General features: G+C 42.1%; 1 protein-coding gene across 1 annotated transcript; it reads right to left on the bottom strand.

Moving 5' to 3' along the window:
* Positions 1–374: 374 nt before the first annotated feature.
* Positions 375–15,460, bottom strand: LOC131802786 (seminal vesicle secretory protein 2-like). The gene is made up of 2 exons (XM_059123400.1): positions 15,397–15,460; positions 375–1,153 (listed from the first exon to the last, which is right to left on the bottom strand). Exons 1-2 carry the CDS (start codon positions 15,458–15,460, stop codon positions 375–377), a joined length of 843 nt encoding a protein of 280 aa, XP_058979383.1.
* Between the last annotated feature and the right edge of the window lie 11,893 nt (positions 15,461–27,353).

Here is a 27,353-nt window from a genome sequence, read left to right on the forward strand (position 1 = left end):
CCATGGAGGAACTAGGAATTTTCTAAGAACAATCTTAGCTACAGTTGCATCCTCAAGGGCCAGGAGTTGTTGAAAAAGAATCGACTAACTCAGATGTCCTTAACGAGACGCTGGCGAGGCAAGAGTTTTCCCAGATCAGCAAATAATTGGAAGCATCTTGAAAAGAACTGAAGTAACTAAGTAAACGAACACAAACGTCTTAAAATGCAGGACCAGGAGTCTCTAGAGACAAGTAGAATAACTGGAGAGCTACTTAACATAAATTAAAGAGTCCCTGCAGCCCATCCTTCAGCTCGCCTATGGAGTCGAGACTCGCTAAGTCAGCATTTATCTAGTCTACGGAGTCGAGTGGGTTCGAAACGTGTTGAGTCAGTCTACAGCTCGCCTATGGAGTCGAGACTCGCTGAGTCAGCCTTCAGCTCGCCTATGGACTCGAGACTCGCTGAGTCAGCCTTCAGCTCGCCTATGGACTCGAGACTCGCTGAGTCAGCCTTCAGCTCGCCTATGGACTCGAGACTCGCTGAGTCAGCCTTCAGCTCGCCTATGGACTCGAGACTCGCTGAGCCAGCCTTCAGCTCGGAGTCGAGACTCGCTGAGGCAGCCTTCAGCTCGCCTATGGAGTCGAGACTCGCTGAGGCCGCCTTCAGCTCGCCTATGGAGTCGAGACTCGCTGAGGCCGCCTTCAGCTCGCCTATGGAGTCGAGACTCGCTGAGGCCGCCTTCAGCTCGCCTATGGAGTCGAGACTCGCTGAGGCAGCATTCAGCTCGCCTATGGAGTCGAGACTCGCTGAGGCAGCATTCAGCTCGCCTATGGAGTCGAGACTCGCTGAGGCAGCATTCAGCTCGCCTATAGAGTCGAGACTCGCTGAGGCAGCCTTCAGCTCGGAGTCGAGACTCGCTGAGGCAGCCTTCAGCTCGCCTATGGAGTCGAGACTCGCTGAGGCAGCCTTCAGCTCGCCTATGGAGTCGAGACTCACTGAGGCAGCCTTCAGCTCACCTATGGAGTCGAGACTCGCTGAACCAGCCTTCAGCTCGCCTATGGAGTCGAGACTGGCTGAGGCAGCCTTAAGCTCGCCTATGGAGTCGAGACTCACTGAGGCAGCCTTCAGCTCACCTATGGAGTCGAGACTCACTGAGGCAGCCTTCAGCTCGCCTATGGGGTCGAGACTCGCCTGAGGCAGCCTTCAGCTCGCCTATGGAGAGACACGCTCGTCTATACAAGATCCTTGAGCTCCGGCCCGTCTATACAGGATCCCTGTGCTCCGCCTCGTCTATACAGACTCCCTGAACTCCGGCTCGTCTTTAAAGACTCCCTGAGCTCTATAGAGACTCCATGAGCTCCAGCTCGTCTATAGAGACTCCCTGAGCCTTCAGCTCGTCTATAGAGACTCCCTGAGCCTTCAGCTCGTCTATAGAGACTTCCTGAGCCTTCAGCTCGTCTATAGAGACTCCCTGAGCCTTAAGCTCGTCTATAGAGACTCCCTGAGCATTCAGCTCGTCTATAGAGACTTACTGAGCCTTCAGCTCGTCTATGGAGACTTACTGAGCCTTCAGCTCGTCTATGGAGACTCCTTGAGCCTTCAGCTCGTCTATAGAGACTTACTGAGCCTTCAGCTCGTCTATAGAGACTCCCTGAGCCTTCAGCTCGTCTATAGAGACTCCCTGAGCCTTCAGCTCGTCTATAGAGACTCCCTGAGCCTTCAGCTCGTCTATAGAGACTCCCTGAGCCTTCAGCTCGTCTATAGAGACTCCCTGAGCCTTCAGCTCGTCTATAGAGACTCCCTGAGCCTTCAGCTCGTCTATAGAGACTCCCTGAGCCTTCAGCTCGTCTATAGAGACTCCCTGAGCCTTCAGCTCGTCTATAGAGACTCCCTGAGCCTTCAGCTCGTCTATAGAGACTCCCTGAGCCTTCAGCTCGTCTATAGAGACTCCCTGAGCCTTCAGCTCGTCTATAGAGACTCCCTGAGCCTTCAGCTCGTCTATAGAGACTCCCTGAGCCTTCAGCTCGTCTATAGAGACTCCCTGAGCCTTCAGCTCGTCTATAGAGACTCCCTGAGCCTTCAGCTCGTCTATAGAGGCTACCTGAGCTCCAGTTCGTCTATAGGGACTACCTGAGCTCCACTTCGTCTATAGAGACTCCCTGAGCTCCAGTTCGTCTATAGAGACTTCCTGAGCTCCAGCTCGTCTATAGAGACTCCCTGAGCCTTCAGCTCGTCTATGAAAAAATTGGCAACCCTTTTTCTTAATTTAGAATCTCCTCTACCCAGCCTCTGTTGCTGTTGTTGTTTTTGGTGATCCTCTTGTTGATTTTTGTAGTTCAACAAGTTGAAAGATATATCTTTAGTTTAAATCTTGCCATAATTTGTCGTCAGCTCGTTTATCGTTTATATGTCGCATCGTCGCATCACTTTGTTCGAAATGGCTGCAATCAACCTTTTTCGGGGATTGCTGGTGTCGTTGTTGTTGCTGCTGCTTTAGTTTATGTAAAATATTCTGTAGTCACTTAAATCGTTTTGATTGTCAAACACCAGAGACCGTTGTGTGGATGGGGCTAAGAAAAAAACAACTAAGGTGTTGTTCGGTTTCCTCTCACGAGTCAGTGGGCCCAATGGAGGATTCTTTGAAAAGAACCAGGGTTTTAGTTTATCAACAACAGGTTGGTCGGCTGGGGGTTTTCTTTTTCAGTTCTTTAATTTGAATTTAAATTATAAATTGTTTCTGATACGGATTGTTAACAAGCGAAAGAAATGGTATGACCTGTGGAATGTTCTGATCCTTTTTTTTTGTTTTTTGTTATTCTCTGACAATTATGTTATTTGATTTCATTTTATTTGAAATCTTTTGTAAGACAGATGCATGGTGGGCAATGATGTGCCTGATTGTCTTATAATGATGTGGGAAAATTATGGGTTCATTTGTTGGCTGTGTTTTCTCATTTTGTATCTTCGAACGCTTTTTAGATCGGAAATCAATGGGCGATCATTTTACATAATTTCCATGCATTTTATTCAGAATTACAAAGGAAATATTTTGTTTAACATCAAAGCTTACATGGAATTATTGTAAAAAGCGAAAACGTTTGGCTAATTCATAACATACTTCCATTGTCGATTTCAGTATCCGGACTTCAGCGGAAGAAAGTAAAAAGCGTAGGAATAAAACGGAAATTAGTTTTCCATAAAATCTCAATTGTTTTCTGAAGTAGGTCATGTCTAAACGAGTCAAGTTAGACTCACTGGCCACTTAGCTTGTCAACAAAACGAACTGATCTTCAGCTCGTCCAGCTAGACGGGCTATTCGCCGATTACCACTTTCTTTTAAAAAATTGTCACTTGTTGCTCTTTAACATTTCTCCCACGGCTATCCAGAATTTTTTTTTTGTGCACAAAACAAAGAGAGATATTTACATTCCATTCCAACAAAACACAGATCAAAATTGGATGACACATTGACCGCATTTGTCCGTAAAGCGGTCTTAAGATCATTCCAAGAGTCATCGAGACCATAAAGAAGATATTTAAAATCAAATTTATGACATTATCGAACAAAAGGTCACTACTGTGAACATCTGAACAAAAGGTCGTAACACAACAAGGCAAACACAGAGGAGCGGAAAATCAAATGACAATTTATTGAAAAACCTAAATCAAAAGAAATGTTCAAAAAATTAAACTCAAATTCCCAGCACTTGATTTGCCTACCACCTAAGCTTCTTAAGAACCACAAAATGTAAAACGGGCAATATCATAATTTTATTTCAGAAAATCCCCATAGATTTTGATCTCACACTGATTTGGCTATTATCTCGGGAAACAAATCAAAAAATCTTGAATGTATTGATGATTTTCCCTCGACATAAGTTATGTCCATTAAATCTTCTCTATGAATGGCTTACATGTGTATGTGTTAACGTTTTTATTATCGGACACGACCCTTTTTCATTATTATGTGGCTATCTGTCTGTCTGCCAGATCATTAGGAAAATCTGGAAGAAGTGGATTTTAATTATAATCGTTGGTGTGCATTTTTTGTTTTATTTATATTCTAGAAGTTTGAGTCATACAAGTTGATCTCAAGACAAATGGACAGTGGTTCAGAAAAAATACAAAAGAAAATAAAGAGAAGAAGATTCGAGCAGAAGCTCAGGGAGTCTCTATAGACTGGGTGGAACTCATAGAGTCTCCATAGGCTAGCTGGAGCTTAGGGAGTCTCTATAGACGAGCAGGAGCGTAGGGAGTCTTAATAGACAAGCAGGTGGCTAGGGAGTCTCAATAGACGAGCTGTATGCCAAGTAGTCTCAATAGACGAGCTGGATGCCAGGGGGTCTCAAAAGACGAGATGAAGGACAGGGAGTCTCCATAGACTAACGGGAGCTAAGGGAGTCTCAATAGACGAGCTGGAGGCCAGAGAGTCTCAATAGGCCAGAGAGTCTCAATAGACCAGGTGTAGGCCAAGGAGTCTCAATAGACCAGCTGTAGGCCAGGGAGTCTCAATAGACCAGCTGTAGGCCAGGGAGTCTCTGTAGACGAGCTGGAGGCCAGGGAGTCTCTATAGACAAGCTGGATGCCAGGGAGTCTCAATAGACCAGCTGGAGGCCAGGGAGTCTCTATAGACGAGCTGAAGGCCAGGGAGTCTCTATAGACGAGCTGAAGGCCAGGGAGTCTCCATAGACGAGCTGGAGGCCAGGGAGTCTCCATAGACGAGCTGGAGGCCAGGGAGTCTCCATAGACGAGCTGGAGGCCAGGGAGTCTCCATAGACGAGCTGGAGGACAGGGAGTCTCAATAGACCAGCTGGAAGCCAGGGAGTCTCAATAGACCAGCTGGAGGCCAGCGAGTCTCAATAGACCAGCTGGAGCTCAGAAAGTGTGTATAGATGAGCTGAAGCTCGGAGAGTCTGTATGGACGAGCTGAAGCTCGGAGAGTCTGTATGGACGAGCTGAAGCTCGGAAAGTCTGTATGGACGAGCTGAAGCTCGGAGAGTATATGGACGAGCTGAAGCTCGGAGAGTCTGTATGGACGAGCTGAAGCTCGGAGAGTCTGTATAGACGAGCTGAAGCTCGGAGAGTCTGTATAGTCGAGCTTGAGCTCTGTGAGCCTGTATAGTCGAGCTTGAGCTCGGAGAGTCTTGTCTGAGGCGAGCTTGTGGCTGGTCTGGGATTCATCTCTTCGACGAACTCAAGGCTGGTCAAGGAGACGAACTGAAGGCCGGCTGGCCAGAGAACCTCTCCATAGACGAAATGGAGTTCGGTGGGTGTCTATAAACGCGCTGAAATTCGGAAGTCTGTATTGACGAGCTTGAGCTCGGGCAGTCTTCTCTGAGGCTAGCTAAAGCTGGTTTGTGATTCTTTTCTTCGACGAACTCAAAGCTTATCAAGGAGTCTTCTCATAGACAGAGAGTCTCTCCATAGACGAACTGAAGCCTGGCTCAGTGAGTCTCTCCATAGACGAACTAAAGGCTGGCTCAATGAGACTCTAAATAGACAAACTGCAGCCTGGCGCAGTGTGTCTCTTCATGGACGAACTGAAGACGGGCTAAGCCATTATCTCCACACACGAACTGAAGCCTCGCTCAGTGAGTCTCTCCACACACGAACTGAAGCCTGACTCAGTGAGTCTCTCAATAGCCGAGCTGAAGGCCGACTCAGCGATTCTCTCCATAGGCCAGCTGACTGAGCCCTCTTACAATATTGAAATATTAAAATATTTTGTTTCGACACCACTGTCCGACGACGACAGGAGCAATTACACTTTTCAAACAATGTTTGACTGGCTATCGAATCAATGTAACCGGAATTTATGACCTATACATTTTCATGTTACTGTGTTTTTTTTTCTCCTTTGTTCAGATTCCCGTCGAAGGGGAGCTTGGCTATTCCCAATCAATATCCATTGATTACATTCAATGCTATTGGACATCCAGTGCTATTGTTGTTGTTGCTGTTTTGTGCCTAAGCTGGTTTCCTCACCCTGTGTGTTGTCGTTTTGTTGTCTTGACTGTCTGTCTGTGTGTCTATTTTTCGGTCTGGATGGTAATGACAGCTTAGAATGTTCTCAGCTCATAAACAATGTTAAAAAGGGCTTATTTAAATTGAAAAGAGAGGCTTAAATGTTGAGGTTTTCAGATTGTCTATTGACTGTATGTAAGTGTTTATGTGTGTGTGCGTTGATGTGTATGTATTTATACTTTATTTCATTGAGACAATAATGAAATGTTGTGTAGAAAATTTGTCTACTGTGGCAGGGAAAGGGTTTTTGTGGAACGTAATTTGTGTTGGTCGGGGATTTATGTAGAAGAAAAACTAATTAGAGAATCATTTTCCCTAAGAATTGTGTTAATGTGGAACACTTTGTCAATAATTTATATTAATGCTGAGTTATGCTACAGGAGATTAAGGGGTATACTTTTAATTGGTAAGTTCGTCATTCCGTTTGTAACCCATCGAAATAATCATTTTAGACATAACAAAGTATATATATTCTTGATCTTGAGAACGGTACCTCCCTATATGCGGTATTTTGATGATTTCAGCAACATTTTCCAATGGAATTGTCTATAAATTCATAGTAGAAATTTCTTCCAAGAACTTTACTCCCTGGAAGATATTTGGTGATTTTAGGAACATTAATTACTGGAGTTGTTTCAAATTGCGTACTTAGAATTCGTAATGGGTACTATAGCCTATGGTATACAATTGCTTATGCAGGCCGACGTCTTCGTATAGCCTCCATATAATGGTACATCCCAATATTCAGTATTTTGATAATTGACAGAAAATTGTCTATGCAGGTTCAGGTCTTTATGAGTATTCGGTGTTTTGATGATTTTAGCTACACTATTCGCGGATTTATTTATTTTTATACCCTCCACCTTGGAAAGGAGGGTATATTAACTTTGTCATTCCGTTTAAAACATCCTTAAATATTCGTCTTAAACCCCATAGAGTACATATATTCACAATCAGCATAAAATTCTAAGTCGATTTAACGATGTCCGTCTGTCTGTCAATCCGTCTGTCTGTCTGTCTGTTGAAATCACGAAACAACCCACAATATTTGATGTAGAGCGCCAAAATTTAGCAGAGCTATTTGCATTGTGTCTAGGATGGTTGGTATTGAAAATGAGATATATCGGTCCACGTTCTGGTATAGTCCCCATATAACGGTACCTCCCGATATTCGGTATTTTGATGATTTGTGCCAGATTTTTTCACGGATTCGTCTGGAAATTGGTATTTGTAGGTCATAACGGGTCCCTGAGCGTGTTGCAAAACATTACATGTATAGGTCCACGTTGTGGTATAGCCCCCATATAAAGGTACCTCCCGATATTCGGTATTTTAGTTTATTTTTGCCACATTTTTTCACGGCTTTCTCTAAAAATTGGTATTTGTGGGTCATAATGGTTTCCAGCTCCGGTGGATTTGTCTAAAAATTGGTATTTGTGGGTCATAATGGGTCCTAGTTCGTGTGGCGAAACATTGTAATTATAGGTCCACGTTTTGGTGTAGCCCCCATATAACGGTACCTCCCGATATTGGGCATTTTAATGGTTTTTGCCACATTTCTAATGTTTCTTTTACCCTAAGGTGGAGGGTATTAAAAGTTTGGCCCGGCCGAACTTAATGTTTTTTTACTTGTTTTTTTTTTTTTTTTTCAAGTTTCATATTTCAATATTGCAATGGCTTATGACAAAAGTTGCCTATGCAGGTCCACGTCTTCGTATAGACCCCAATATAAAAGCTATATTCGGTATTTTTAAGATTTTAACAGAATTTTTGGCGAATGTTATTTTTTTTTTTTTTTGAAAATTTCCAAATTTGTTCCAAATGGTGGATGGTATTCAACGTTCGGCCCGACCGAACTTACTGCTTTTTTTCTGTTTTCTGTTCTGTTTTAATTTTATTTATTTATTACTTTATCAAGACAACCCGAAATAGGAAATTGGGTACAGGTGGTAATATTGTTTGAACCAGTCCCGCAGCTATTAAAGAAAATTGGTAGTTTTGTACCGGTACTTTTCGAAAAACACCTAAGAAGACGAAAAGTGACCCATTATGGGGAACTAAAATCCAGGTATTATTTTATAACTCACACTCTTACCTCTTCAAAATGGTACCAAATGTATCTCTTGTATTTCCTAAGGTATTAGTGACAAAATCATAAAATTGATATTTTCTCCACTAAAATGTATCCAGCCTTTATAACTTCTTTAAGTAGTCGGACTTCGGCAATGGCTTAAGAAGTGTCAATATTTTAAACATTATGAAATTTAAACTTCATACCTCTGTCTCTAATTGTAAAATACTTGGTAAATTTTAGTACAATTTCCAAGAAAACATCTAATATCTAGGCATCAAATGTAAAGAATTTAAATCAGAACAAGTAAAAAATATTAAGTTCGGCCAGGCCAAACTTTTAATACCCTCCACTTTAGGGTAAAGGAAACATTAGAAGAAATGTGGCAAAAACCATTAAAATGCCGAATATCGGGAGGTACCGTTATATGGGGGCTATACCAAATCGTGGACCTACACATGCAATGTTTCGCCACACGAACTAGGACCCACTATGACCCACAAATACCAATTTTTAGACAAATACGTGAAAAAATGTGGCAAAAAAAATTAAAATACCGAATATCGGGAGGTACCTTTATATGGGGGCTATGCCAAAACGTGGACCTATACATGCAATGTTTTGCCACACGCACAGGGACCCGTTATGACCTACAAATACCAATTTTCAGACAAATCCGTAAAAAAATGTGGCATAAATCATCAAAACTCCCGAATGTCGGGAGGTACCGTTATTTGGGGACTACACCAGAACGTGGACCGATATATCTCATTTTCAATACCAACCATCCTAAACACAATACAAATTGCTCTGCTAAATTTTGGCGCTCTACATCAAATAATGTGGACTGTATCGCGATTTCAAAAGACAGAAGGACAGACAGACGGACATCGTTAAATCGACTTAGAATTTTATGCTGATTATAAATATATATACTTTATGGGGTCTACGACGAATATTTAAGGATGTTACAAACGGAATGACAAAGTTAATATAACCTCCCTCCTTTCCAAGGTGGAGGGTATACAAAAGTACAAACGTATCAGTCGATTTTGCCGACAGTTGTATACCCCAAGCCAATGTTCCATTATTTAAATATATTTTGACTTATGTTATGGTTATTCAAACTCTTCAAACTTTGCTGAAGTACGTTCCAAAGGAATGAGCCAATAGTGTCCATTTCGTATCGGACCTACATAAATATGATATAAATATTGCAACGTGCCAGGTTTGGACTATATCGACTACTAACTTCAATTTATATGAGATTTGTGATAATTTTTACAAAATGTCGAAATATGCGTGAGTTACCACATGTAATCGACCGAAGTATTCCATTTTCATACTTCATCGAATACAGACAAAAATGTTGATATGGGCAAAATTACACGAAAATCGAAAATTTATGTTCAATTTTAAGCGAAATCATAAATTCCGTATTTATCTCAGGCGTCTGATTAAGAGAAATATTTATAAATAGCAAGTTGCAAAGAATCGCTGACTTACCGCGCAAGTTACGACAGATAAAAGTATTGAAAATTGTGATCCTTTGTGGGTGAGGTACCAGAAGGGGTTTGCAGATATATATCATCTTCACAACAGACCTTGTGTTAGCAAAAATGTCTGTATGTGTGAAATTTGAAGAGAGTTTGATGATTATTTCGCTTTCCCAATGTGGGAGATGTACCAGAAGAAATGGTCCGATCTCTGCCAATGTTTATAACAAATATTGTGTTGATGGAAACATTGAGATGTACCAGTGAGTCTCTCCATAGACCAGCTGGATGCCAGTGAGTCTCAATAGACAAGCTGGAGGCCAGGGAGTCTCAAGAGGCGAGATGGAGGCCAGGGAGTCTCAAGAGACGAGATGGAGGCCAGGGAGTCTCAAGAGACGAGATGGAGGCCAGGGAGTCTCAAGAGACGAGATGGAGGCCAGGGAGTCTCAAGAGACGAGATAGAGGCCAGGGAGTCTCAACAGACGAGCTGAAGGCCAGGGAATCTCAAGAAACGAGATGGAGGCCAGGGAGTCTCAAAAGACGAGCTGAAGGCAAGGGAGTCTCAACAGACGAGCTCAAGCTCAGGGAGTCATTCTCACCATAGACGAGCTGGAGGGCGGTTCAACCTGTCCAGCGAGAAATATTGAGATGTACCAAGTCTGAGTGGAATCAAATGTTAATTTAGCATTTTATGAGATTCATGGCTATTCCAAATTCTCAGAAGGAGAGGACCGATTTACTCTACATTAACACCAGACCATGACTTAATAAAAATATTTGGATGTGTGAAATTTGAAGACAATCGGACTCTTAATGCACATTTATAAGAGTAATAATTATTCAAAATGTTGACTCTTTGTGGAGAATGTACTGGAGGGGGTGAAATGATATTGTCCATTTTCACACCTAACCTAGCAGTGATGCAAATATTACGATTTGCAAAATCAAATTATCGTTTTTCTTTCTATGCAGAAAATATTTTTTTCTATTTGAAAATTTCTACCTTTTGTGTAGGAGGTACTAGAAGGAGTGGGCCGACCACCAGACTTTGGGTTAATAAAGATATTGAGATGTGTGAAATTTTAAATAGATCATTTTAAAAGAGTTATAATTTTTTCATAATTTTGAACCTTTGTGTGAAAGGTACTTCATGGAGTAGACCAATATTGTCCGTTTTCGCACCTGATCTAGCAATGATGCAAACATTAGGATTTGCAAAGTTGGAGCAAAATCGAATCATCCTTTCTTTTTCTATGCAGTAAAATATTTTTTTTGAAAATGTCGACCTTTTGTGCCTGATGTACCAGAAGGAGTTTGATAATGATATTACGATGTACCAAGTTTGGATCAAATCGGATACTCCTTTCGAGAATTATAGTGCGCACCAACCAGACAGACTGAAGAAAGGACGTAGCTAGATCGACCTCAAATGTCCTGAAACGGAATTGGACCAAAGAGACCTTGGATCTAAAACCGTTACTTCGCTGAGGCACGTTTTGGGCGTATCAAATGATATATACCCTGTGTAGCCAGGGTATAAGAATACAAATTCAAGTGACCTATAGGCAAAATTTGAAGATGCTTAGTTTGCAAACTCAGTTCAGTTATAAACACCTTTTTAGTACGAATTTTCAAAAATAACACATCCTCATCTAAAGTCATGTTGACTTATATTCGAAATTTGAGGATTATGGCTATAAAATATGAAAATCACCTCTGTCTGGCAGGTGCGCACAATAACTCTCGAAGAGGGTATTCCATTTGGTTCAATCTTGGTACATCGTTATATTATTGTCAAACGTAAATCGAGTTCGGAGAGTGGCAATATCGGTCTACCCGTTCTGGTACCTCCCTAACAAAATATAAAAATTTTCAAAGAAAATAATTTACTTTTTGTTGTTGCAAAATGGTCAGGCATAATCCCTTTTTTGTTGTTTTTATAAAAACAACGCTTGTTTATTAGTGGAGAACGATGGTAATATAAGGCAGGGAAGGGATATTATCTGAGATATTACCCGCTGGTAAACATTACCATCGTTCTCCACTAATTAACAAACGTTGTTTTTATAAAAACAGCAGTAAAGGGATTAAGCCTGACCATTTTGCAACAACAAAATACTATGTTATCCCGAACAAACAAGCCAACACTGTTCTGAAAATAATTTACCTCAGAGGAAAGAATGAAAATCGAAGTATTCTGATTTCGTGCAAACTTTGAAAATCCCAATAATCTTATCAGTGCTAAGTCAGGTGTGAAAATGGACAATACTCGTATCCGCCCACTTCATTAAGTACCTCCTCCACAAAGAGTCAAAATGTTATCTAATTATAACTCTTTTTAAAAAGGGTCCGATAGTCTTCAAACTTTACACATCTCAATACTTTTATCAACACAAGATGAAGGTATGGAGATGGGATATATCGGGTTACTTGTATCTTCCCAACAAAGGTCAACATTTTGAATAATCGTCTCTTTAGAATATATAGTCCCGAGGTCTTCAAATTTCACACAACCTAATACTTTTACAAGATTTAATATTAAGAACAGATAAAGCGGACCACTCCTACTGGTACCAAACACCCAATAAGGGATCTGATCAATGGGCCAACTCCTTGTGGTGCCTTCTCCACAAAAGTTGAAAATGTTACCCTTTTTGGTAGGATTTTTCACAAATACCGCCTTAAGTAGCATCTGGGATCAATAGTGTGCCACAGGCAAAATTTAAAGATCCTTAGTCCGCAAACTCAACCTCAGCTTATTCCACTGTGACCTACGTTCGAAATTTGAGGAAAATGAAATTTACCCCCAAACATACAGTTTTAATAGGGAGTTATTTTTTGAGGGGCTAGACAGTATACAGACTATTTGAATATCAAGGTGTTACAGTTAATGCGAGGAAGCCTACATCATTAACCAGGTATAAAATGTAGACGAGAAAAAGACAAACAAATTGGATTTGAAGATATTATGTCCATAACGACGGGACAAAGGTCATTATATTTCTGGTTAATTGGTGTAGACGGGCTGAAACCATTGACCCTTAACTGATGAGATTTGGAGTCTGCTGAGACTTTTTTTAAAAATTGTGGACCAGAGAGTCGTTATACATGAACGGAGGGCTGGATAGTGTAAAATGTTTAGAAAAAATGCCCCGAGGTGAGCCGAAGGAATTTTTTCAAGACCTATTAACTGATTGTTTTATGGACCAAAAACTATATTTTCATATAAGGAATGCTCATATATTTTATTAGCAAGAAAATCTGTATAGAAGGGCTGAAAGACCCCTTTGTCATGGGGTCTAATAAAGTTCAAAAACGAAAAAACTAGATTTTTAAAAGAAAAAAATTGCGATTATTTCTTTCCAAATGTAATGAGCAAAGGTGGCCTGAAGAAAAGCTTCAAACCCTCTTTAGCTGATTATTTCCATGACCCTTTTGAAATAAAGATTTAAGCCTCACACCCATATTTTTTTGCAACCAAAATTTATTTCTCAACCGTCTAGAGTGACAATATTTGCCAAGATAATCAAATCGGTTTGTTGTTTGAAGATTGCTTCTCTTACTTTTGTTGTTTTTGTTATGTTTCCAATGTTTGCTATTGTCCGATACTTCTCTATTTCCCCTAATCAGCTTAGATATATCTTAGTTAAATACCATGAATTGCGTCAAGATCACCAACATCATAGCACCACAATGTTTTAGGGTTATGTAGCAACAACAACAAAAACAAAGGCTAACATCCAACAGCCCCCACAATGTCTAAAGCCGGAGCAGAAACAAAAACAACAATAAAAGTGAAAAACATCTCAACAACAACATTAGCATCTCACGAAACACGAAGCAACAAACAAGACACCATCGGAACATTCATTGCCAGTCCGTACGCCAGTTAGTCCGCCAGCCAGTATAAATGGTCGGCTGGACATCCAACAAAGGCCTCCCAACCGACCGCGAATGAATTTTTTACAAAGAAAATGAACAACAACTAAACAAAACGTTTTGAAGATTTTTCGAGGCAGATTACTAAACGGACACAATGAAAAACGAAATCAAAGCAATTTTCAAATGGACAACAAGAAGAAGAACTACAAGAAAAAAAGAACACCCATCTAACAACAAAATAAATAAACGATTGGTGGTGTTGACGATCCTGACGATGAAGACGACAAGAACATTAGGAATTGGACAAAGAATCAAAGTTCCGACAGAACAGATCAAAGGCTTTGGAATTTGATGTTTATGGAGAGGGAGGTAAAAGAGGGAGTTGAATAATTAAATACGGAATAGGCTTAGAATAAGATGAGAAGAAATATAAAGACTCTCTGGGCCACCAGCACGACTATAGAGACTCTCTGGCCCGAGCAGCTCGTCTATAGAGACTCTCTGGCCCGACCAGCTCGTCTATAGAGACTCTCTGGCCCGACCAGCTCGTCTATAGAGACTCTCTGGCCCGACCAGCTCGTCTATGGAGACTCTCTGGCCCGACCAGCTCGTCTATGGAGACTCTCTGGCCCGACCAGCTCGTCTATAGAGACTCTCTGGCCCGACCAGCTCGTCTATAGAGACTCTCTGGCCCGACCAGCTCGTCTATAGAGACTCTCTGGCCCGACCAGCTCGTCTATAGAGACTCTCTGGCCCGACCAGCTCGTCTATAGAGACTCTCTGGCCCGACCAGCTCGTCTATCGAGACTCTCTGGACCGACCCGCTCCATCATTGAGACTCCCTGACCACCAGCTGTTCTATTGAGACTCCCTGAGCCTTCAGCTCGTCTATAGAGACTCCCTGAGCCTTCTGCTCGTCTATAGAGACTCCCTGAGCCTTCAGCTCGTCTATAGAGACTCCCTGAGCCTTCAGCTCGTCTATAGAGACTCCCTGAGCCTTCAGCTCGTCTATAGAGACTCCCTGAGCCTTCAGCTCGTCTATAGAGACTCCCTGAGCCTTCAGCTCGTCTATAAAGACTCTCTGGCCCGACCAGCTCGTCTATAGAGACTCTCTGGCCCGACCAGCTCGTCTATAAAGACTCTCTGGCCCGACCAGCTCGTCTATCGAGAGTCTCTGGCACACCAGCTCGTCTATTGAGACTCCCTGGTTTCCAGCTCGTTTATTGAGACTCCCTAGCTTCCAGCTCGTTTATTGGGCCTTCCTAGCCTCCAGCTCGTCTATTGAGACTTCCTAGCCCCCAGCTCGTCTATTGAAACTTTCTGGCCCCCAGCTCGTCTATTGAGACTTCCTAGCCCCCAGCTCATCTATTGAGACTTCCTGGCCCCAGCTCGTCTATTGAGACTCCCTGGCCCCCAGCTCGTCTATTGAGCCTCCCTAGCCTTCAGCTCGTCTATTGAGACTCCTTGGCCTCCAGCTCGCCTATCGAGACTCCCTGGCCTCCAGCTCGTCTATCGAATGGCCTTCAGCTCGCTTATCGAGACTCCCTGGCCTCCAGCTCGTCTATAGAGACTCCCTGGCCTCCAGCTCGTCCATAGAGACTCCCTTGCCTCCAGCTCGTCTATTGAGACTCCCTGTCTTTTTAGCTCCTCTTTTGAGACTTCCTGAGCTCCGGCTCGTTTATCGAGACTCCCTGCACTTTCAGCTCGTCTATAGAGACTCCCTGGCCTCCAGCTCGTCTATAGAGACTACCTGGCCTTCAGCCCCTCTATTGAGACTTCCTGGCCTCCAGCTTGTCTATCGAGACTCCCTGCCCTTTCAGCTCATCTATTGAGACTCATTGGCCTCCAGCTCGTGTATAAAGACTCGGCTCGTTTATTGTAGACCTCATAACCCTCCTTCACCATTTTGATGAATAAGTTCTTGGTCCTCCATTCTCCTCACCTGAAGCTGTAACACATTTGTCATATTTATTCTTCTTAGCTTGTGGTTTTATGAGTTGGCACATGATTCTAAATGGTGTGACAAATAAAGATCACCCAGTCATCATTAATATTCTTCTTAATTGATGATGGCTCAATGGACCGACCGACCGATCGACTGGCCTAGACGCTTGTGCCGCTGTGACAGATGACAACAGTAAAACAAAATGGAAAGGTTGTTTTGTTTTGTTGTTGTATTAGCATAATTGCATTTTGCTGTGGTCCAAATCGGGTTTCCCTTCAAGTGAACGTAGGTGTCTACCACTGCCCAAGCGCTTCTTATGCGACAATAAAGATGAGCGGGCAGCTTCCTTCCCTTTCAAAGGTTTTGTTTATTTGGTCATCTTTTCTTCTGCTGTTTCTTGAATGAGTTAATTACGAAAGCGCGACGAATGTTAGTGGGCTTTTTGGACATAACAAAACAATATATCGGCACATTGTACAGAGTTATGTTGTGTGTCTTTCCGTCCGTCTGTGGTTCGGTGTGATAGTGATATCGCTGGGTCGTTTGTTCTTCTCGCCACCACGGATGAATATTGGGACACTTGTGGCAACGCCTACATAAACACAATTAAGCATTAATATTCATTCAAACAAGATACGAACGACGTCATGACCAAACGCTTGCTCGGCGGACAGGCAGACAAGAAAACAAACAAGTGGATGGATGGATGGATGACACCGAGAATCCATCGATCCATCGAAAACCCCAAAAACACATACGCACTTATTAAAAAAATATTTGTATATCTTTGAACAAAAACAAAACAACAAAGAAAACGAAAAATCGCTTTTTAACCAAAACCCATGACAAATGATGAGTTAGATAGCCGCTGTACACCCGCCTGCTTGCTGGCTAACTGGTCCCGTTCACAAAACTCCGAGAGATCAACTCGCCCCCTTACCAAAAAAAAAAAAAACAAACAAAGATATCGGCAATAGATGACAATGGAATTGACCGCCTCAGTGGTTATTGATATTGGTTATGATCAGCGGAGACAGCTCAGAGAGAAGAAGAAGAATATGGATGGCTAGCTGGCTGGTAGTGGTGTCAAGCATTATGACAACATAAACAATGTATGTGTAGCATGGATATTTAAATTCCTTTTTTCATGGTACCCTACACTATGGGAAGGAGGGTATATCCGACTTGATAAAGAAGACTCACGGGCTTTTAACTCTTCTATTGAGATACCATGGGCAGGCTCGCATATGGTAGGTCACTGGCCTTCTGTTTCTCAATATAGACTTCCGGGCCTTCAGCATGTCGATATGGAAACCCATCTCCTCCAGCTTGTCTATTAAAACCCCCTGGACCTGGTATTAAGAGACTACCTAGTCCTTGGATTGTCGATATAGATCCCCCGGCCTTCAGCTGGGCGATATTAACTTCCTGGCCTTCAGCTCGTAGAAATAGAACATCTACAGACTTTCTAGCTTCAGCCTGGGACTTCAGGCCTGACTTCAGGCTTCAGGACTTCAGGTTTCACCCCTGGACTTCAGCTGGTCGATATAATAGCTTTAAACTCGCCGATATAGACTCCCTGGTCTTAAACTCGTCGATATAGACTTCCTTCATCTTGGATTTCAGGCTTCAGGGCTTCAGACCTGGACTTCAACTGGTCGATATAAACTCCCTGGCCTTAAACTCGTCGATACAGACTCCCTGGTCTTCAGCTCGTCGATATAGACTTCCTAGCTTCAGCCCTGGATTTCAGGCTTCAGGGATTCAGACCTGGACTTCAACTGGTCGATATGAACTCCCTAGCCTTAAACTCGTCGATACAGACTTCCTGGTCTTCAGCTCGTCGATATAGACTCCCTAGCTTCAGCCCTGTATTTCAGGCTTCAGGGCTTAAGAACTGAACAGGTCAATATAAACTCCCTGGCCTTAAACTCGTCGATATAGACATCCTAGGATTTCAGGCTTCAGGGCTTCAGACCTGGACTTCAACTGGTCGATATAAACTCCCTGGCCTTAAAATCGTCGATACAGACTCCCTGGTCTTCAGCTCGTCGATATAGACTTCCTAGCTTCAGCCCTGAATTTCAGGCTTCAGGGCATCAGACTTGGACTTCAACAGGTCGATATAAACTCCCTGGCCTTAAACTCGTCGATATAGACTCCCTAGCTTCAGCCCTGGATTTCAGGCTTCAGGGCTTCAGACCTGGACTTCAACTGGTCGATATAAACTCCCTGGCCTTAAACTCGTCGATACAGACTCCCTGGTCTTCTGCTCGTCGATATAGACTTCCTAGCTTCAGACCTGGACTTCAACAGGTTGATATAAACTCCCTGGCCTTAAACTCGTCGATATAGACTCCAAAGTCTTCAGCTCGTCGAAATAGACTCCCTAGTCTTTAGCTCGTCGATATGGACTCCAAAGTGTTCAGCTCGTCTATATAGACCCCCTGGCCTTCATCTCGTCTATTGATACTCTATTGAGATTGGCCTTCAGTCCGCCGATATAGACATCCCAGCTTCAGGCCGCCGATATAAACTTCCTTCACTTCAGCTGGTCAATATAAACTCCCTGGCTTAAACTCGTCGATACAGACACCCTGGCCTTCAGATCGACGATATAGACTTCCTAGCTTCAGCCCTGGATTTCAGGCTTCAGACCTGGGCTTCAGGCTGCAAACCTGGACTTCAACTGGTCGATATAAACTCCCTGGCCTTAAACTCGTCGATATAGACTCCCTTGTATTTAGCTCGTCCATATTGACTTCCTAGTCCTCAGCTCGTCGGCTTTCATCTGGTCTATTGAGACTCACTCCCTGGCCTTAAACCCGACGATATAGAATTCCTAGCTTCAGCTCGTCTATATAAACTCTCTTAGCTTCAGCCCCCGATATAAACTCCCTGCACTTCAGCTGGTCAATATCAACTACCGGTCCTTAAATTCTTCGATATAGACCCCCTAGTCTTCAGATAGTCGATGAACTGCCTGTACTTCAGCTGGTCAATATAAACTTCCTGCCCTTAAACTCGTCGATATGGACTACCTGGCCTTCATCTCGTCTATATAGACTCCCTGGTCGTCAGCCCTTCGATATAGATTTCCTAGCTTCAGCCCACCGATATAAACTCCCTGCACTTCAGCTGGTCAGTATGAACTCCCTGGCCTGAAACTCGTCGATATAGACTCCCTGGACTTAAACTCGTCGATATGAACACCTTGGTCTTAATGTTGGATCTCTTTATCTCTCTAACACTTTCACGTATCGCTTCTAGCAGCAAAGGGTGAAACATATTCGTTGGAGCCTAATTCAATGACTTTTCTATAAAATTTGGTGATTATTATTTTTTCTACAAAACACACACACAGCTGCAGGCGCACCCACCGAACCCCTTAGATAAACAATAACATTTTTTTCAAAAAACCAACGCATCTTTTTTTAATATTTGTTTATTGGAAATGAATAAAACGTTAAGTGTTCCCTTTTTCTTCGATTTCGAACTGGACGGCTTTTTTTAGTTTTTGTTTGACCGTTCTTCTACTGTCTTTGAACCGGAAAAAAGAAAACCATCTCTGTTATTCTGAAGAAGAAGCCTAAAATAATATTTTCTCAGTTCGTTGATAGAGTCAATTAAATTTAAATTTAATATGTTTACATTACAATAAATTTTGGTATTTTATGTTTTCAAATGACGGTGTTTGTCGACCGTCTCTTTCTTCTGGGTATTCTTTAGCCATTGTTTGCAGACCAATATGAATTTGGTGTAAATGATCCAGCCCATTTATTTTCTAATGGTTTTAATAATTCTTAGTTAAAAGGCCAGTGATCTCCATTGGAGCTCGCATTAAGTTAATCGTTTTTGGTGACAGCTATCAGAATGAGAATTTGAAATGTTTTACAAAACGTGTGGATAAGATTTGGGGCATTCGAGAGCTGAAAGGTTTTTATTTAATATGGAGAAACTCAATCAGTGAACCAAAAAATATAGAGAAGTTCTTCGAGTTGCTGGGCTACCAAGTCTCAATCAACTCCAATAAATGAGAGTATTTACATACGAGCAGATGGACCAGAGAGTCCCTATAGAGGAATTGAAGGACAGGTCTTTACAGACGAGCTGGAGGGTCACAAAGTATCTATCAACGATGGCGGGCCATAGAGTCTCTATAGCCCCCTATAGAGATAGTCTCTAAAGATTGCCTTTTGGTCAAATAATCTCTATAGAGAGCTGGATGGCAGAGACTCTCAGTAGACCAGCTGAAGAAACTCTCCGTAGACTAGCTGGAGAACAGAGAATATCTGTAAACGACCCAGAGAGTCTCTATAGACGATCTGGCGTACCAAAGAGTCTTTATAGGCGAGCTGGTGGGCCAAAAACTATCTATAAACAATCTGGCGTACCAAAGAGTCTCCAAAGACGATCTGGCGAACCAAAGAGTCTTTATAGACGAGCTGGTGGGCCAAAAAGTATCTATAAACAATCTGGCGTACCAAAGAGTCTCCAAAGACGAGCTGGTGGGCCAGAGAGTCTCTATAGACGATCTGGTGGGCCAGAGAGTCTCCATAGACGATCTGGTGGGCCAGAGAGTCTCCATAGACGATCTGGTGGGCCAGAGAGTCTCCATAGACGATCTGGTGGGCCAGAGAGTCTCCATAGACGATCTGGTGGGCCAGAGAGTCTCTATAGACGAGCTGGTGGGCCAGAGAGTCTCTATAGACGAGCTGGTGGGCCAGAGAGTCTCCAAAGGCGAGCTTGTGGGTCAGTGAGTCTCTACAGACGAGCTGGTGGGCCATAGAGTCTCCATAGACGAGCTGGTAAGCCAGAGAGTTTCCACAGACGAGCTGGTAGGACAGAGAGTCTCTATAGACGAGCTGGTGGGCCAGAGAGTCTCCACAGACAAGCTGGTAGGCCAGAGAGTCTCTATAGACGAGCTGGTGGGCCAGAGAGTCTCCACAGACGAGCTGGTAGGCCAGAGAGTCTCCACAGACGAGCTGGTAGGCCAGAGAGTCTCCACAGACGAGCTGATAGGCCAGAGAGTCTCTATAGACGAGCTGGTGGGCCAGAGAGTCTCTATAGACGAGCTGGTGGGCCAGAGAGTCTCCACAGACGAGCTGGTGAGCCAGGGAGTCTCTATAGACAAGCTGATGGGCCAGAGAATCTCTAAGGACCATTGGGGCTCTATATTCGTGCTTGTGGGCCAGTGAGGCTCTATAGACAAGCTGGTGGGATAGTGAGGGTCTATAGGCGAGCTGGTGGCCCAAAAGGTATCTGAATGGCTAGAAGATATCTGAAGGCTCAAAAGATGTATGAAGGGCTAGAATATATCTGAAGGCCCAGGAGATAACTGAAGGACTAAAAGATTTCTGAAGAGCCAAAAGGTATCTGAAGGGCCAGAAGATATCTGAAGGGCCAGAAGGTATCTGGAGGACCAGAAGGTATCTGAAGAAGTATAAGTTATTTGAAAGACAATAAGTTATCTGTAAACGAGCTGGTGGCCCAAAAGATATCTGAATGGCCAGAAGATATTTGAAGGGCTGGAAGATATCTGAAGTATCAGAATATATCTGAAGGGCTAGAAAATATCTGAAGGCCCAGAAGATGTCTGAAGGACTAGAAGATATCTAAAGGGCCAGAAGGTATCTGAAGGGCCAGAGGGTATCTGAAGAAGTAGAAGTTATTTGAAGGACAAGAAGTTTTCTGAAGGGCCAGAAGTTAGCTATTTTGAAGGGCTAAAAGATATCTGAAGGGCCAGAAGGTATCTGAAGGGCCAGATGTTATCTGAATGGCCAGATGTTATCTGAATGGCCAGAAGGTATCTGAAGGGCCAAAACGTATCTGAAGGGCCAGAAGTTATCTGACGGACCAGAAGGTATCTGAAGAAGTAGAAGTTATTTGAAGCGCAAGAAGTTATCTGAAGGGCCAGAAGATAGCTGAAGGCCGGAGGGTATCTGAAGGGATAAAGGCTCATTATAGACAAGCTAAATTGCCAGAAAATATCTGATTTCCAAAGAATATCTGAAGAGCCTGAGATTATAAAATAAGCCAACGAATATTGAAAGAGCCAGAGAGTATCTACGAAGTCAGACTGTACCGTGTAGTGTCAAAAGGCCCAGAGAGATTTTAAGAAGCCAGGGTGTATTTACATTGCCTGAGGGACTCGGAAGGGTGTAGAAGTGTACACAGAAGCACACAAGGTTCTCTCCCCTTTCAAAAGACGTTTCAAGGACCTTCTGCCTGCATAAGGCCTGTAGAATATTTTTGGTCTTTATTAGAAATTTAAGTCTACAAAAGACAAGTGGAAGATCTCCTGTAAAAATATGCCACACACCTGGACAGCATAAATTTTAAGGTCAGAAGTGCCCTTTTTATTTATTATAGCGTACAACTGTATCTGTTTGGGATATATTAAATTTGATTGGACCAGCACAATGTCTCGCCGATCAAAGTCGATCTAGTTATGTCCGTCCGTTAGTCGGAAATGTGAAAAAAATGAAATGCACCAAAAAATGATTTTTTGTTGATTTTGCAGATGCTTTTCTGAGTTGTGCACTAAGATAGAGTAGTACAGGGCGGAATCCGACCATTTTGAATGGTTATCTGTTAATATTTAACGGTTGACATGGACCATAGTTTTTTGTGAAGATATCTGAAGTAAAAGGTCTTCAGCCAATCGTAAAGATTCTTCTATATATAGAGTGAGCTCTCTTTAGGTCCCAGTCGAATATGTGTATCATCAGACCTGTCCAGCCATTGCATTAAAATCATCACTTGTAGAGGTCAAATATCCATAGAAAAGAACTCTAGACCTTTGAAATTTCCTCTACATATGGAGGAGCACTTTACAGGTCTTTATATGAACAAACCCCTTTTCTATCCATGATAACGAGCCTTTCTCTTACATAAACAACACATCATCGCATCTTCTGCACTTGTCCAGGTGAAATTGAAACCGCAGCGGCACTTGAAACCCACAATAATTTACCGTTTTGTTAACTTTTCCTTTTTTAGCGTTGAACCCCAAGACGCTCTCGCAGCATGTGGTTTCAACAGCTAATTAACAATTATTAAAAGTCACTTTTCGGCGCAGCATCTCTAATACAATTAACCCAGAAATCGATCAGACCTCATACAACAACAACAACCGCAGCAACAACACCAACGCCGAGGAGTCATAATATTTTTCGATAACATTTTGTTGTTATTTATAAAAAACAAAATTCCGTGCACCCACCATTCATCCCTCCATGGAACGAGCGTGCGTACCTACACCTATGCAGATTCGAAAAAAACAACAATGGAAATCATATTACTTTTGTTTGCTTGACTAGCTGGCTGGTTGGATGGATGGTTGGATAGATGATCGTTATGACGATGATTACGATGAATGGTTTGGAAAAGAAGATCACGATAAAAACAAAGAAACAAAAAAACAATGAATTTCATCTAATTCATGTTATACCCATTCCAACCAAGTACGCATTTACACTTGATCCAGTACCGCTGTTGGTGTGGATGATGATTCTGCTACCTCTGGTTGGAGCGAGGTATTTTCTTCGATTCACTCGCTCACTCACCTGCTGGGAATTATTGTGGTTTACTTGTCACGATGGAGCATGTGTTTTCATAGTTATCATTTTTGATGGAACTAAGTACATCCATCAGATGAATGGAACGATGTATGAATGTGTGTGTGTGTGCGAGTATTTAAAACAATGTAGGTACATTGGGTCGTATCAGAGGTGATATTTTTAAGAATTTGCACATAATGCCAATTAAGAACTAGTAAGGAGAGATCAAAAGGCGGGCGGGGCCGACAATATGATACCCTACCATTACTATGCCTATTTAGTAGACCTCCCGTAACAAAAAAGTTTATATCGGGAATTTATGTGAAGTAGATCATACCAAATATGACCCTTATTTGAATAGTTGTATATCGAAGGTATATAAAAATCTGAACCGGTCTCGATAAAATATAACAGAGGTATTTTCGAGCTGTATCTGAAGTCCGGTATCAAATATCATTGTTGTGCAGTACATATTACGCATGTGAGGGACTTTAACACCAAGTCGGATGAAACATATATATGGGAGCTATAGGTATATCTGAACCGCTAAAATTTGAAGTACTTGCTTTTGGGCCGAATTCCATCGGATGTGCCAAAAGGCAGTCCATTTTGGTTGATATTAGCCATTTGGTGCCCAATAAACCGGAAATCAGATAAAAATATATATATGGGACCTATATCCGACCATGATAAAATTTGGCAGAGATACTTCTGGGCTGCATCTGATATCTGGCACCAAATGCAATTTTTTTGAAGTGCATATTATGAATGTCGGGGTCTTAAACCTAAAATCGGATGAAACAAATATATGGGGCCTAAAGCTATTTGTACCCTTCACCATAGTATGAAGGGTATATTAAGTTTGTCGTTCCGTTTGTAGCACCTCGAAATATAGATTTAAGTATATATATTCTTGATCAGCATAGAATTCTATGTCGATTTAGAGATGTCCGTCTGTCTATAGAAATCACTCTAGTTTCCGAACGAAATGAAGAAGGTGGTGGCCCAGTGAGTCTCCGAGCTGGTGAGCCAGTCTTCTCTAAAGACGACCTGGTAGGCCAGTGAGTCTTCTCTATAGACGAGCTGGTGGGCCACTAAGTCTCCTCTATAGTGGAACTGGTGAGTCTTTATAGACGAGCTAGTGCGCCAGTGAATCTCCTCTATAGAGGAGCTAGTGCGCCAGTGAATCTCCTCTATAGGGGAGCTGGTGCGCCAGTGAGTCTCCTCCATAGAGGAGCTGGTGCGCCAGCCAGACTCCTCCATAGAGGAGCTGGTGCGCCAGTCAGACTCCTCCATAGAGGAGCTGGTGCGCCAGCCAGACTCCTCCATAGAGGAGCTGGTGCGCCAGCCAGACTCCTCCATAGAGGAGCTGGTGCGCCAGCCAGACTCCTCCATAGAGGAGCTGGTGGGCCACTAAGTCTCCTCTATAGAGGAGACGAGCTGGTGGGCCACTAAGTCTCCCTTATAGAGGAGACGAGCTGGTGGGCCACTAAGTCTCCTCTATAGAAGTAGGTTGATAAAATTTTATTGAAATGTGTATTAGGTCTGTAGGACTTTTGGTATTGAAAATGGGCCATGTAGGTCCACGTTTTGGTATGGTCGCCATATAACGGCCCCTCCCTATTTTCGGTATTTTGATGATTTTGGCGACATTATTTACCGGAATTGTTTCAAATTTGTTATTTGAAGTTCGTAATGGATACTACAGCCTATGACAGAAAATTGTCTGTGCAGGTCCACGTCTTTGTATAGCCCTCATATAACGATACCTTCCGATAATCGGTATTTTGATGATTTTAGCGACATTATTCACCGGAATTGTTTCAAATTTGGTATTTGAAGTTCGAAATGGATACTACAACCTAAGACAAAAAATTGCCAGTGCAGGTCTACGTCTTCGTATAGCCCCCATATAACGGTACCTCCCGATATTCAGCATTTTGATGATTTTAGCTAGATTATTTACCGTAAATGTTCCAAATTTCGTATTTGAAGTTCGTAATGGACACTACAACCTATGGCAGAAAATTGTATGTGCAGGTCCACGCCTTCGTATAGCCCCCATATAATGGAACTTCCCTATTCACAGATTTTTTCCCAATTTCGAATATACGATATTTTGGCTTATGACAAAAGTTGCCTATCCAGGTCCGGACTTTTTTTTTTTTGATTTTAACAGAATTTTATATATATATATATATATATATATTTTTTTTCAAAATTGGCAAAATAAGGCAGTACACATAGAGAAACCGTACATAAAAACCTTGGTATCGACATCACCGATCAACGATATTTCTAGAAAGAAAATTGGTTCACGTATTCCAGAAAACATCAATTACTAAGACAGTGTAACTTATTTATTCATATTGTGAATATTTTTTAGCTCTATATATATATATATATATATATATATATATATATATATATATATATATATATATATATATATATATATATATATATATATGGAAGGGGCAAGATATTTAAAAGCCTTTTGAAAACCTTATCACCACAGATATTTAGAAAGATTTTTTTTTAGACGCAGGTCTTTTTAACGTTTTTTCTGAGCCTATTGTAGGATTTTAGTGGATATTTCTAACCCACTTTAAGCCCACTAAATGTTTTTTTTTTTTCGAGATAAATTTGTTGTTATTATTTTTAACTCTATCATTTTTTGCCATTGCTTTGTAGCGCAATTGTAAATTTTTAAAAATATTTTTTCAAGCCTACCCTACGCTTAATTTTTTTCATTTTTATTGTTTTTCAAGTTCCAAAATTAATTGAACCTAATAAACAAATCATCAAAGTACAAGTTGCAAGTTCTTCTCCACAACAACAACCACAAAACAAAGTTCCGCACTTTTCATCGGCCCCCTACATCAAGAATAACACATGCTGCAAAGCTATCAGTTTCACTATGACAATAGCATAGACCGACTTTAAGATGTCTTAACTTACAGCAATTGTCTGCCATGTTATGAGTTACATGTACTTACCCCCACCCAAAAAAAAAAAAAAAAAAAACAGGTAAACTAATCTACCAACAGAATCAGCCAGATCAAACCTACAACTGGTGGCCACACCGCCACCACCAGCACCACATACGGTAAATTGGTAATTTGTATACCTGGTTTGAATGCCGTGGTTTAGAATCCATCATCATCATCATCTCATCACTACAGCCCTATTGATCTCATCACTTTGTTGGCCAAGAAGATGTAAAGTATCTGGCCTCTGTAGAGGGCTATGTTACATGTGGTGTAAGTAAGATTGTATGTCTGTCTGCCTCTGTGTCCGTCTGTCTCTAGGTTTTGTTATTTTCGAATGAAACTGAAATTGAAGATCTCTGATAAGCAGAATAAATTATGGAATGGTCAAGTTTAACATTGTAATACGACTCTTAGACATGGAAACTTCGGCGGAGTAATGAATAGGTCAGGAATCGTTGGGGGTTAGCGAAAACAAAACAAAAACAAACTGAAGCGGGAAGAGTCATTGAAAAATGTTATCTGAGGTTCTTATATACAGTTACTCAGTGTTGGAATTGTACTAGAGAAAATAGAAAATTACCGTATAACAGAGTTAGAAATATAAGGACCCAGAGAGCTTTGTTTATGAGAAGACCGGAAGTTCTTCCTCGTAGAAGACCAGAAGGTCTTCTTCATAGATAGCAGGAAGGTCTTCCTCATAGAAGACCCTTAGATCTTCTTCATAGAAGATCCTGAGGCCTTCTAGATATAAGACTCTGAGGTCTTCTTCATAAAAGACAATGAGGTCTTCTTTATATACAACCCTGAGGTCTTCTTCATAGAAGACCCTGAGGTCTTCTCCAGAGAAGACCCTGAAGTCTTCTCCATTGAAGTCCCTGAGGTCTTCTCCTTGCGATCTTATTCATAGAAGACCCTGAGGTCTTCTTCATAGAATACCCTGAGGTCTTCTTTATAGAAGCCCTGAGGTATTCTTCATAGAACACCCTGAGGTCTTCTTCATAGAAGACCCTGAGGACTTCCCCTAGAAGACCCTGCAAACCCTGAGGTCTTTTGCAGACCATGAGGTCTTCTGCCTAGAAGACTTTGAGGTCTTCTCAAAAGAAAACCCTGAGATCTTCTCCATGGAAGACTCTAAGGACTTCTTTCTAGAAGACCCTGAGGCTTTTTCCATAGAAGACCCTGAGGTCTTCTCCATAGAAGACCCTGAGGTTTTCTCAATAAAAGACCCTGAGGTATACTCTTTAGAAGACCCCGAGGTCTTCTCCATAGACGACCCTGAGGTCTTCTCCATTGAAGGCCCTGGGGTCTTATCCATCGAAGACCCTGTGGTATTCTCTATAGAAGACCCTGAGGTATTCTCTTTAGAAGACCCTGAGGAGTTCTCCATAGAAGACCTTGA

This window comes from Musca domestica, unplaced genomic scaffold (assembly GCF_030504385.1).
Source record: "Musca domestica strain aabys unplaced genomic scaffold, Musca_domestica.polishedcontigs.V.1.1 24, whole genome shotgun sequence".
Lineage (NCBI taxonomy): Eukaryota > Metazoa > Arthropoda > Insecta > Diptera > Muscidae > Musca > Musca domestica.

Excerpts from the sequence above, each read along its gene's own strand:
- LOC131802786 (XM_059123400.1), bottom strand. The coding sequence starts at position 15,460 with ATGTGCCAACTCATAAAACCACAAGCTAAGAAGAATAAATATGACAAA. Across the intron at positions 1,154-15,396 it reads CAAATGTGTTACAGCTTCAG|GCGAGCTGAAGGCTGCCTCA; the intron begins GTGAGGAGAATG and ends TCGACCCCATAG.